Source organism: Belonocnema kinseyi, chromosome 5, assembly GCF_010883055.1.
Source record: "Belonocnema kinseyi isolate 2016_QV_RU_SX_M_011 chromosome 5, B_treatae_v1, whole genome shotgun sequence".
Lineage (NCBI taxonomy): Eukaryota > Metazoa > Arthropoda > Insecta > Hymenoptera > Cynipidae > Belonocnema > Belonocnema kinseyi.
Genome location: NC_046661.1, coordinates 39,352,375 through 39,365,767, shown reverse-complemented (window position 1 = coordinate 39,365,767; position 13,393 = coordinate 39,352,375). Strand labels below are relative to the sequence as shown.

The window sequence follows — 13,393 nt, the reverse complement described above, 5'->3', positions numbered from 1 at the left end:
GCTTTAAGTTCGGCCACATACTTGTAGAGGCGCGATATGTATCGATAGCTTCCTCCACATAATTTTAGAGGCGCGACAGGCAACTACATATTCGGTCGCGCCAAATCATAGTGTGTTTGAAATCCAAAATGGCAATAATCTAATTGCTAGTTCTAAAGTCTTGATATTAAAAAACTCTCTAGACTTTTTGAAATCAAAATTAGTCCCATAATGTAGCAAAGAGGTTCTAAAATGTCGAATTCTGGTTAATTAAATATTTGATCCTGCGTGTATTAAGACGTGGGTAATTTTTTAAATGTAAAATTGTTAGTATAAAATAGTAATAACAAATTTAAATTGAAAAGTTTATTTTTTGTTTAGGTTATAATTTTTTTTGTAAATGAGTAGAAAAGTGAATATGAAAATTTAGTTAACTTTTATTTAAATTTAAATACACTCAAAAATATGGCTAATCTTATAAATAAAAAAAATTTTCAAATTGAAATAAGAAATAACTCAATCTAACAAAAATGTATTTATCCCTCATAATTCAAAAATGTAACTTTATTCAAATCTTTCATTTGCTAATATTCAATATTTTTCACTTCATTTCGACACCCGAGGGCTAGCGCCATATTTTATATCAAAAAGTCAATAAATATTTCATTTAAATACATATTATATTTCTACACTTGTGATAACACGTAGTATCTTTTTACGTTTAAATATGAATAAATATAAATCAATGCTAGAAATCCACAGAACTATTGTGTACTTTAATAGTCTATATTTTTTGAAGCCCTTGACGATGTTTTTATTTTCTTTTCTTTTTAATAAATGTATAGGTTTCCATAGTTTTTGTATTTAGTTTAATTTAATCATTTCCTTTATTTGTTTATTTTGTATTTTTTGAGAAAAATAAGTTCAAACTTTCAAAGTTTCTCCATCGGTCATGCATAGAAAAATATATTTTCCGGTTGGTCGATTAAGGGCATGTGATACAGCAAATACCTATATTACCGAACTCACTTTATCAGTTCACTGAATTTTTTTTTTAATCTAAAAACTTTTTTGTGAATAAAATAACGAGCTGAAACTTTGGGAAATGTATTAGAGTACAGTAAAGTACGTTTAGCTACTTTATTTGGATAGGAACTTCACTGAAAATTATTTAATCTTTTTTCTGAATCTCGAAATTTTTGGAACGTTCGAACTTTTTTATACAGAAAATATCAGCCTCAAACTTTGAGAAATGCAAGAGCCGAAAGAAAACTATGTTAAAGTATAAAGTTTATCAATAACAGATATTTAAAAAAATGTATCATCTGTCAATTTTATCGGCAATTCCATCGGCAAAATTAACGTAGTTTTCTTTCGGCTCTTGCATTTCTCAGAGTTTGAGACCGATATTTCATGCATAAAAAAAAGTTCGAACGTTCAAAAAATTTAGAAGTTTAGAAAAAAGATTAAATAATTTCCAGTGAAGTTCCTATCACAAATGAAGTACCTAAAAGTATTTTATTGTGTTTGTAGGCGGGAGGTTGCAGGCTTCATTTTTGCTGCCAACGCTGTATTTAATTTTGGTTTGCATTTTACTTGTTTAACTGTTTACATATTTAATTTCATTAAAAAAATTTAATTATGCAAAAAACAATTATTTTAAATGCTTTCTTTTAATAAAAAACTTGCTTTTTAAAATGTTTTCGTAAACTAATTTATTTTTTAATAATTTAAATATTTTGGTTTCAAATTTAAAAAATTGTTTTAAAATGAGATAATGAATAAAAAATTCTATTTTTAATAAAAATTTCATTAACTTTCAATTTATTGTATAAAGATTTAAAGGATTATATGCATTATAAATTAATGACCTCATTAACAAAAAAAGTTTTTTTTGAGAAAAAGAACGAAAATCATGCAAAAAACCCGGCTCTTGCATTTCTTAAAATTTGAGACCGATGTTTTATATATATATAAAAAGATCTTTCGTTCAAAAAATGTCGAGGTTCAGAAAAAAGATGAAATAATTTTTAGTAAGTTCCTACACAAATGAAGTACCTAAACGTACTTCATTGTACTCTAATACATTTTCCAAAGTTTCAGCTCGATATTTTATTTACAAAAAAAGTTCTTAGGTTCAAACAAATGTTCAGTCATTTGATAACGTGAGGTCAGTATTGTAGATATTTGGTTTTCTCACATGCCCTTAACCCATTTTTCCCTTTCGATGGATTGTTCACGAGGGTGGTCCAAAAATGCATGGCGAAATTTTTTTGCATGCTAAAAGGCAACGATTCCCCACATTTTATTTCAAATCTGAAAAAAGAGATTCACTAATTTTTTATTTTATTTTTTTTATTGTAACAAGTGCCGGTTTTGACTTGAAGTTTCCCATGTGAAATGCATGGGGAGAAATCACTTTTTTGAGTTTTTAGAAGAATTTTTTACGATTTAAAAAATGTGACGGGAAAGTATGGGGACCTGTAGAGAATTATCCAACGAAGAATTTTATCTGTCAGACATATGGGTTTAACACCCCTAACACATCCTCACGAGTGCCTGAAAACTACCCTTAAAACCAAAAATGTCAATTCTTCATGAAATCGACCTTTTGAACACTGTATTCTCGTCTTTTCTTACTAAAAATTATTAATATTGGTTTAGTGGAATATTTATTACCATTGGTTAATTAATCTTCAATTAATTAAACCAATGTAATTTGTTTGAATAACTTTTTTTTCACGAAAATTCGCTGATCCCCCTAAAAATTATTACTATTAGTCTAGTGGAATATTTATCAACATTTTTTATTAATTCTGTATTATTTGAACATATGGAATTTGTTTAAACAATTTTGTTCGAAAATTCATTTTTTTCCTTAAAAATGATTACTATTGGTCTAGTGGAACATTTACTAACATTAGTTCATTAATTTTCAGTTGTTTAAACAAACGGAATTTCTTTAAATCCTTTTCTTATTAAAAATTAAATAAATAAATTTAAAAATATTTATCAACATTTTTTATTATTGATGTAGGTTTTTTTGATCAGGGAAATTAATTAATAGTTTAAGATGTTAATTTTGTTTGTCTACTTGGTCATAACCAATATTATTAAAATATTGATTAATTTTTAAGATTGTGAAAAAAACGCTCTCTAGCTCCGCTGGGATATGAGCCCAGGCCCTTCAGATTGCCAATAATAATATATGAATTTCAAGTTTAGAAAGAAAAATATTACAAGTATAAGGAATGACGTTGACATTCTTCTTGTAAGGAGATTGTGAGGAAAGTGTTCTCGTCTCTCCGTAGCTCAGTTGGTAGAGCATAGGATCGGCAATCTGAAGGACCTGGGCTCATATCCCAGTGGAGCTAGAGAGCGTTTTTTCACAATCTTAAAAATTAATCAATATTTTTATAATATTGATTATGACCAAGTAGACAAACAGAATTAACATCTTAAACGATTTATCAACATTGTTCGATTAATTTTTTTTAATCAGTGATAAATTATTACTGATAAATATTCCACTAGACCCCCAGTAATAATTTTTATTTTAGAAAAATCGAAATGAAATTATTTCAACAAATTCCATTTCTTTAAATAATTTAAAATGAATGAAATATTATTAATAAATATTTCACTAGACAAATAGTAATCATTTTTAGGAAAAAAACTAATTTTAAAACAAAAAATTCTTTAAACAAATTCCATTTGTTTAAACAATTGAAAAGTAATGAACAAATGTTATTAAATATTCCACTAGACTAATAGTAATAATTTTAAGGGGAAAAAATACATTATCGAACAAAAAATTTAAACAAATTCCATTTGCCTAAATAATTAAAAATTAATTAACCAATGAAATTAAATATTCTACTAGACCAATATTAATAATTTGAAGTAAAAGAAAAAACAGAATACAGTGCTCAAAATGTTGATTTCATGAAGAATTGACATTTTTTGTTTTAAGGGTAGTTTTCAGGTACTTGTGGGGGTGTGTTAGGAGTGTCAAACACATATGTCTGATACATGAAATTCTTCGCTGGATAATTCTAACATTTTTTCAAACCCTAAAAAATTATTCCAAAAACTCAAAAAAGTCATTTTCCCCATGCATTTTGCATGGGAAACTTTGAGTCAAAACCGGCACCTGGTAAAATCGAAAAAAATTATGGAATTCCCTTTTTCGGATTTGGAATGAAATTGGGGGGGGGGGGGGGGGATCGTTGTCCTTTAAAAAAGTGTTTTTGAGCCACCCTATTGTTCACCTTGGCGCACGGGATAGTTCCCAAATTAAATTTTTTAAGTAAAAATAAAAAAATAGAGTGTCTACTAACATTTAATATTTTTTCTCGATTATTCAAATTTTAAAAAAAGGTTTAAAGGTGCAAAATTAAAATAATTCATTAATTCATTAAAAATATAATTAATTAAAATTAATTTTAAAAATTCTGAATTTTAGAATCAAATATTAAATAATTAAAAAGTTTAGCAATGAAATTTAAATTGGTTTTGAATTTAAGGGTTCAATATCGTAACATTGACAACTAATCCGGTAGCCACTAACACTTCTGTATGCACTAATAGATCCCCGAGATTAATTTTTTTTTGTAAGGTCAAAAAAAGGCACCTGATTATGAACATCTTGGGTAGGGTTTCGAAATATGGGTCAATTTTTAACATTTTTTAAAAACAATTCCATTATTTATTGACAAAAAAAATTTATAAAATCATTTTTAACATGGTTGAGAAAAACTAAACTGGTCTACGTCTTGCACTTTTTTCGCATGAAAAACCGTTTGCAATGTATAGCGTTATAAACAAATGACTTTTTACAAAATCGTCACATTTGCAGTGTTACCTCAGAATCTATAATTCAGAAAAATTGAAAACTTGTACACTGTCTATATCAAGGATAGATCTCTTAAAAGGAAAAAGTAGCCTTCCGATCGAATAAAAACTCCTCTCCTTAAATTGTTGTTAAAAAGTTGTAACTTTTAAGAGGAAACCGTTTAGACCCTCAATTTATTAATAAACAATCGTCCACATCAGCCAGTGTCATAATGTTGCTTCAAATTGTTGCGAAAGTTTTATCTAAAATTATTAACATAATTTTTTGTTCATAGTTTCTTTTGCTAAATTGTTTATAACAATTGATATAAATAATAACCAACAATTACCAGAATCTACATAATATTTTTTTATTAATCCTTGACAGATGATTGAACTTTTCACTCTCTTAATATGTTCTCGTACGACGAGCCATTATTAATTTATGGCCTCATGAACAATGTATTTTTTATAAACACACCCTCCCCTAAAAGCCAAAATTTGCAAGTTATTAGCGATCACATTTTTTATACCCTTAATTTTACCGTAAAGAATGTAATTATCTTGTGCAGCATTTTTGATGAATTTGCAACCGAAGCTACACATTTACGAACCATGGTTTCCGCACACTTATTACTAATGTATCTTCCACCATAAAAGTTAACTTTCAACAAAAAAGTTAGACTTAAAACCAAGTAATCAAATTTGTATTCCAAAAACATTTTTTTCAACGAAAGACGTAGGAAGGGATATTCCGAACTGAAAAAGACGATTTTTTAAAATTTATTTTTCAAGTAAGAAATTTTCTTTCATTAGAGAGAAAAAATTGCGAACAAACTGTTGAATCATCAAGCAAAGGAATGAATTTTCAACTAAAAGCGACCAGTTTTTAACCAAAAATAGAATATTAAAATTTCAGTAAAAAAACTAATTCAATAACTAATTTTTCAACAACATAGTTAAATACAGTAATATAGATCAACTTTTATAAATGCAAAATCATTGTTATTCAATTTTATATCGCAAGATAAAAATAAATTTTCAGAAAGCTTCTAAATTTTGTGTTTAAAATCTTCAAAAATCTACATTTTGTTTCAAATGTTTAAAATTGTTTTCAAATCTTTTCAAAACTTCTAAATATATCTTGAACTTACCTGATTTGATTAATTTCTCTGTTTGAAAGTTTAACTGTTAGCTTAAGAATTTCTTAATTTTAAATATTTTTGTGAAATTTCATGTATTTTGTTAAAAATTAATCTTTTTGGTTAAGAAATGAACTATGTATTGGGGTAAAAATCGATGAATTTAAGCTTTGTTTAAATATTCATTTTTATGGTCGAAGACTTATCATTCTGCTTTTTATGTGTTAGAATAGTATTTTTAATTAACCTTTACAAACAAATTGAAAAAAAAAAAAACCCTAGAGATATGTTAGTGAGGAATCTGCCTGTGTACTTGAAATTTCTTTCCGAATAATACGCCAGGACTATTGCAGTATTTTTAATTCAAGGTACAACTTTCAAAATAGCTAAATTCTGGGTCATATGTAGTGTCGTTCCATGCACACTGGAATTCAAGGGTACCCAGGTAGTCGTTGAGGAAAAAACAAGCGTCCGCCTTTATGTAGTGGTCCCAGGTACTGCGGGTGAATTTATGATGACCCCGCCCTAGATATAAACCTCTTCAATATTTATTTTGTACAAAACAAGCATTTGTTAAAGCGATTAAAAATTCCCGAATAGCCTACTTTAAGGCAAAAAAATTTTTTTACATCATTACAAATTTTGTTATACTTGAAATTTTTATACTTGAAATTTCTTTCCGACTAATACTTTTATTTATAATTAAGACAAAATGTTTGATAGAAATTTAATTGTTTTAAAAGATTAATAAAATTCCTTGAGATATTGCTGGGAGGTATTCAGGACTGTTTTCAGTTTTTCACTAGAACTATTAATGTATTTTTTCACAAGTTTCAGATGTATATGCATAGCTAACTTCTGGGTCGAAATTGTTCACTTTTTTTTTTTTGTTTTTTTGAAGTGTATAAAATAAACTTATGTGGGTCATATTTAAAAAATAAGTTTTTATTCTTATTCTATTGCTAATCATGAAAACAAATTAGAAAACTTAAGTTATACATCAAAAACTGTTTTAAAATCTTTTTAAATATAGGTACTTTTAAAACTGAGAAAACAATTTTCCAGGAATTTATTGCCAAGTTTGTCATTTTCTTGGGACTTAGATTTTTCCTGAATTTTTTGAAAATCTGGCAAAATTAAAAAATTACTTCAAAATCTTCCATAGATCAGAGATTTCTATCAGTAGGGAAAACCTGAGTTTTTGTAATATCTTCGTGATGAATAATAATATTTTATTATTTCATTAAATAGTTCTTAAAAAATAAAAACTATTTTTCTAATGCACTTATATAGAAAAACTTAGTTTTTATGAAGATATTAGCAATATAGTTCAAAAATGGACCGAAACCCATGCATTTGGTCCATTGTTTTCCCCACAGCAATCAACAAAGTGAAGTCAGCGGGTTATTAAATTAAAAATACCTAATAAATTAATAACCTAATAGTTTTAAATCTTGTACGCTTAAACATAATAGATTTGCAATCAATTTTGACTTGAATATAACAGTTTTTACATGGCACTATAAATTGTTTAAACGATTTAGGAATTTTCTTTGAGCCTGGATGTCATCTTTACACGGGCCATGACGGCAGCCATTGATATGTGTGCCACACTGGTGCCGCGATCGAGAAGATCTAGCACTTCGATGCTTTATGTACATAAGATACGATACAAAAATACCCATTTTTGGTGAAGTCAATGTACAGGACTGTGGTCACCTTATGTCTATTCTCCATGATCATAGTACAGGGGCGGCAGCGAATGTGCGCAGGGAACATTTATGATCGCAATAGAGCATTCTCACTTAAGGCGTCACGCGCTCAGAGCAGCCATCGAGGGAATAACAGCTTGCCGATGCCCCTATAGTTTTCATGTATTGCCGCAGTTTAAAAAAATTGTTTTTGTTTTTTCGAAATGCAGTGAATATTTGAAAACATTATCGGGAGATGTCAAGACCCGATATATACAAAAACTTGAAAAAATCGAAAAATTTGATTCGTATTGCTCTTATGGATTTTTAAAATCCTAATAGATTTTAGTAAAAATGTAAGCTCAATGCCCTCGGCGACAATAGTGGATTAGTATCATATTTAATTTAATCTCAGTTTTTACACTGCAAAACAAGTGATATAGCATATAAAAGTTTGGAAGCCTATAAGTTTCATGAAGATGGCTTTGTGGTGAAAGTGAAGTGCAACCAGTTCAATGATACTTTTCTGCTTCTGAGTGAGACTAGTGTAACAATATTTTTTTTATTTTTAAGTTATTATTTTAAATTATAACTCACTATTTTCTATGAGTATGGACATTAACATTAAGGAATATTCGTCTAAAGTATTGTATTAATTTCAATTTAAGTTATCAAATTCCATTGCTGACGTAAAATGCGAAGACAGTTTATTGAAATTTTATAAGGTTAGGAGCAGCCTATTGCAAGAGCGAACTGCTAGCGGGATTAAAAAACTCAAGTGATATTAATCAAAAGATTTAACATTGTACTCTTCTTTCCCAGTTTAATGTGAACAAGTGGTACTTTCACAAAAATCTATAAAAAATATTTTTTCCATGAGAAATACGTCAAATGTACATCTCAAAAAACAGTATGAAAATTCAAGATTTTTCTTGATAAAAAAAGGAAAAAATAAAAATTCAAGAAATCTCTACCTTATGCTAACAAATTTTTCATTTTCACTGGCCAAGAAGATTAATTTTCTAGCAAGGAAGACAACTTTTTCAACAAAATACACGATTTTTTAACCAGAAAGCGATACATTTTGAACCTAAATTGAAAAAGTTATATGTCCAGTTAGATATTAAATTTTCACACAAAAAAAAAATGTCAAATAAAATACTTGTATTTTTGACCAAGGAAATGAATTTTTAAATACAATTAGGAAACTTGAATTAATTAAAATGATTTTTTTTAAGCTGGAGAGCCTATATGATACAAACAAATTACAAACGATTGTAATAAATATAAATCACAAATAACACAAGACCACAAAGCGCCTAAGCGTGAAATAAACGTTGAATCGAGTTCTGTCCTATCACAATATTTTGAGTACCGCAAATATACTACATTGTAATATGATATCCGTATCATAAACTGACATCAATTTTGACATATCACTTACGGTTCATCGGATATTAATTGCTAATAATAACAATAACTTATTCTTTGAACGTTCTACTGGAACGTCCTCAAGTGGCGGATATTTTACACGCGCAGGGAACATTCCTTGCTATTACGATAGTCAAAAATGTTTGCAATCAACTCAAATCTTCCGCAATATTCTCTTATTGTTTAAAAATCATTCAAATTAGAGTTAAAATCTTCGAGTTTCTATCACATATTTTACGCATGTTTATCAAAAATTACTATTTGATCAAGTTGACCAAGAACCAAATTTTTGAGAACAGTAATGTCTCTGTTTATTAACTATTTGAAAATAGGAAGCCTAAAAGGCCTCGAAACATGTTGGGTCGTGGCAGTATAGAAAAAGACGGATAAATCTATGGGTTCTACGAATATTAGGCTGCTGTTCCGTCACCGTTAAGGAAGCGTCTATCATCTTATTACAAATAAGTTTTAGACTATCTTTACGCTACGAATAAGAATTAGGCTAACTGCGTTTTGTATTAAATTTAGTGAACACGTAGAAGTGCTTAAAGAAATAGAAATCTTTAAAATTTTCTTGTTTTGAAATATATAGGAGACTAAATTACATTACAAACTGTAATACAAAACACTGGGGTTTTGAATTCGTAGGAAATGTTTCGACAAATAATAGGTTATTCATTCCGCCTGAAAATGTAGCTAAATGAAGTTAGCATAATTCTTATCCGTAGTGGAAAGATAAACCCTTAGATATAATCTTACTTGTAATAAGATGATAGACGCTTTCTTAACGATAATCGAACAATAGCCTAATATTCGTAGAATCCATTGAAATAATAAAGAAAAGAGAGCGAGGTGGTTTGGTTGTCTCTTCTTTTTTTCTCCTTTTTTTCAATTGTCATAAACTTCTTCTTTAAACTTATTTTGTTCAATTACCTTGCTCAAATCGACTTCCTTGATGATATGTTTTTAAAAACTTATTTCTTTTTAAGCTTTCTTGTGCAATGTTGCAAATATTCAGAAAAGACATGACAAACCAATGACAATTTAAGATTATTTAAGATTATGCGAATTAATTTTTTTTGTGCAGTGTAGAAAAATACTATAAAATTTGCTTTTGGTATTCTAAATTTGTTGAGGCATGATCCTACTATAAAAACCTGCATTTCGCGTGCTAATGATTCCTTTCTTTCGTTTCCTCTATTTTTTGCATATAGTTTTATATTTCAAATTTCATCCAAAAGTGTGTTAATTTAAGTTGTTCAATAATATATTGAATTATTCTCTTATAGAATGTTATCTTAGGTTTCGTTTCCTAAAATTAGATTTTTTCTTTTTAAACAAACATTTGAATACCGAATTCTTGAGATCTTCAATAATACTTTTAATCCCTGTAACACAAAAGTTATAGTTAAAAAAAATAAAACACTGAATTGAAAAATCTCTTATTTTTTCTATTTAATAAAAATATATTATTCAATTAAAATATTTTATAGGAATATATTTTCAGTGTATGACGGAACAGAATTTTGAGGTTATGAAAGACTCTTAAGGTTCTAAAGGTTATGAAGTTCCCTTTAGCCAATAGCCAACGCATTAAAATTTGATTGTATATATACAAGTAGAAACAAAAGAAACTTCAAAATCATATTAATAGAAAATTTGAAAAAAAAAAAAAACCATTTTAAGACTTGCAACGTTTTATAAAAACATTCTGCTCGAATTGCATTATTTAAAGGTATTAGTTGTTCTCTTTTCCCTAAATTTCGACACGATAATTCGCGATTGAGTCTAAATAAACGTCAAAGGTCAACACAAGAACCAACAACTATTTGACAGCGCAAAATAACCGGAACTTTTGACGAATTTTAAGAAGATATCTCTGGGTTCCAAAATCTCTCTATCAAACATTAGAAAAATACTTACCAGCCTATTTGACGAAGAGAATGGATAATAATATTGTCAACTTCTTCCATGATATACTTAAAAACTTCGGAAAATTCGATTAAATCAACACACAGTCACCAACCAAACCTAACCCTATTCCGGAATAAACTCGAATAAATATTTTGACATTTGGAAATTAGGTGGCGTTCTGCTGTTGACGTCACTGCAGTACTGATGGACGCTGCTCGACCTGACCGCGGTATAATCTTATCATATCAGTAATTACCGGTAATCACTGCTAACCGCTGTAAAAAGCAGCAGTTCTTTAATTTTATGCAGCAAAAAAGGTTTTTAAAGACAGCAATTTTAATTTTATAATAAATTTGACCCTATGTCTACGTATTCTGTAGTTTTCTGCACGTAAAAATGTATAATATGTAATTATAATACAATTGCATTTACGTTGGAGAGGAGCAAAGGGCAAAACTCTCGAAACTGTGAGATTTTAGGCGGGTGATTCAAATTACTTTTAAGGAAATCTATGTAAACTATTGAATGAATAGACCACGTAATAGTAGGAGAAGAAACTGTGTGCTACGAAAGCATGGCAACTTTTTCTGAATAGATGTTCTGACTTTTAAGTGAAATATCTGCGAGAGCCACAAAGATGCACGGAGTACTATCGTCAAGAGCCGCAAGAGTTACCGCCTATTTCAGCGCTAAATTTGAATAATAAAATACTTCGAAATTGAGATGTTACCAAATTTATGTAATTTAAAAATCGGAATCTTACATGAAGGTTCCAGTAATATTTACAAAACTATTTATAAAAACGTTCTGTAACAATTACAATTGTTGCAGAACATTTTGCACGAAAGCTTTTGTAAAAATAATGTTCATTAACCTCTTTGACCAACTTCAAGATGCTTGTTTGAATTGAAAGTTTCAAATTGAATGCATCAGAGTTATAGAATATTTAATTGCCAAACTTATAACTCTCATAATTTTAGATTGTAAAATGCCCAAATTAAAAACCCTTCACTTTAAAATATTTAAAATTTAAACTTCTATATTTTCTAGGAATTACAATATTACCGATAACGGATCCAACTTTCCACCAACCTTGTATCTCACATTCTTGTTGTTTTTTATCTGACATCCTCGTATAACACACATTATCTACAAAATGATTACAACGAATATTATTAATTTTACAAAAATTACAGAATTGCTATAGGCACCACTTAGCCTATAAATTACTTTTGTTCAAATTAAAAAAAAAACACTTTTGGAAAGTTTATATGCAAGGTAACTCCGAATAAAATATTATGCATGAAATAAATACGGCTTCGAAATATATGTATCTTTTTCAAAATTATCCACAACGAAAAAATAGTATATAACGGCACGAAAACAACTTTTGCTTTGCCTCTCATTTAAATGAAAGCCATGACACTCGTCTCTCGACGAGCGGATCATCGACACACTATTGTTACGTCACTGGCGCTGTAGTAGGACTTTAATTCTACTGTAGTCGGACGCTGATTCGTTGTTGCCGCTGTATGATTAAAATCATAAGCGGGAGAACACTAAGGTTTTGAAATCAAACTCGATTTAATTTATCACTTCAAAGTATATTGTTAGCATATTGAAGTCATTAATGTTCCATTGTTATACTCTATGTGCACATATAAATATTTAACTAATAAACAATTGAGTTGGTTGTTACACAATTTCTGATTTACATATTGATAATTTGTTTATAATATTCGGCGAGAGCCGATCGCGACGACGCGCTTCGCGTTTAAGTAATTTGAGCTTTCTATTTGAGATTAAATTTTTATTACATAGTTTCAGAATAAATTTAATTTAAATTTGTTAAGTTAATTGTCGCAGGTTTAAGGTAAAAATTGCAGATCCGAGATACAAAAAATCTGCCGTTTTCCCGTTGTGCAAGCGAACTTATTACCTTCGTTTTGGGTGGGGATTCCCTCTCTTTTTGGTTAAAACCAATGGAAATGCTGACGTCATGGAATTTTCCCATTGTTTATCCAATAATAAAGTAGGTCATTTTACTCCGCCTACAGGAAATAAGTCATAATGTGACTCATTATAAGATTGAAATATAAACATTCGTAAGTCCAAAGTCCTTAGCTATTACGTTTTACATTTGTCTTATTGCGCCTTAATATCATAAAGATACTTAACTATGACTCATATTTGGTACTAAAATAGCGTTGACCTAACGTTGCATTTATTATAAGTATAATTATTATTTGAACCCTAAGGCAGAGAGAGGTATTGTTTTGACATATATTGCTATCTTGTAACATTTATATAACTTCATTCCACCTAGTAACATCACGTGTATTCGTGAACTAATTTGAATTCTCCCGCTAATCCGTCATCTTGGTTATGCGCGATAGAATTTAG

General features: G+C 28.9%; 1 protein-coding gene across 1 annotated transcript in view; it reads right to left on the bottom strand.

The window, feature by feature from the left end:
* The window catches only part of LOC117172284 (coiled-coil domain-containing protein 22 homolog), a 63,098-nt gene extending 51,659 nt beyond the window's left edge, over positions 1-11,439 (bottom strand). The window contains exon 1 of the mRNA XM_033360040.1: positions 11,000-11,439. Coding sequence (XP_033215931.1) covers positions 11,000-11,049 — 50 coding nt within the window. The 5' untranslated portion in view covers positions 11,050-11,439. The remainder of the gene's footprint in view (positions 1-10,999) is intronic.
* Positions 11,440-13,393: the final 1,954 nt, after the last annotated feature.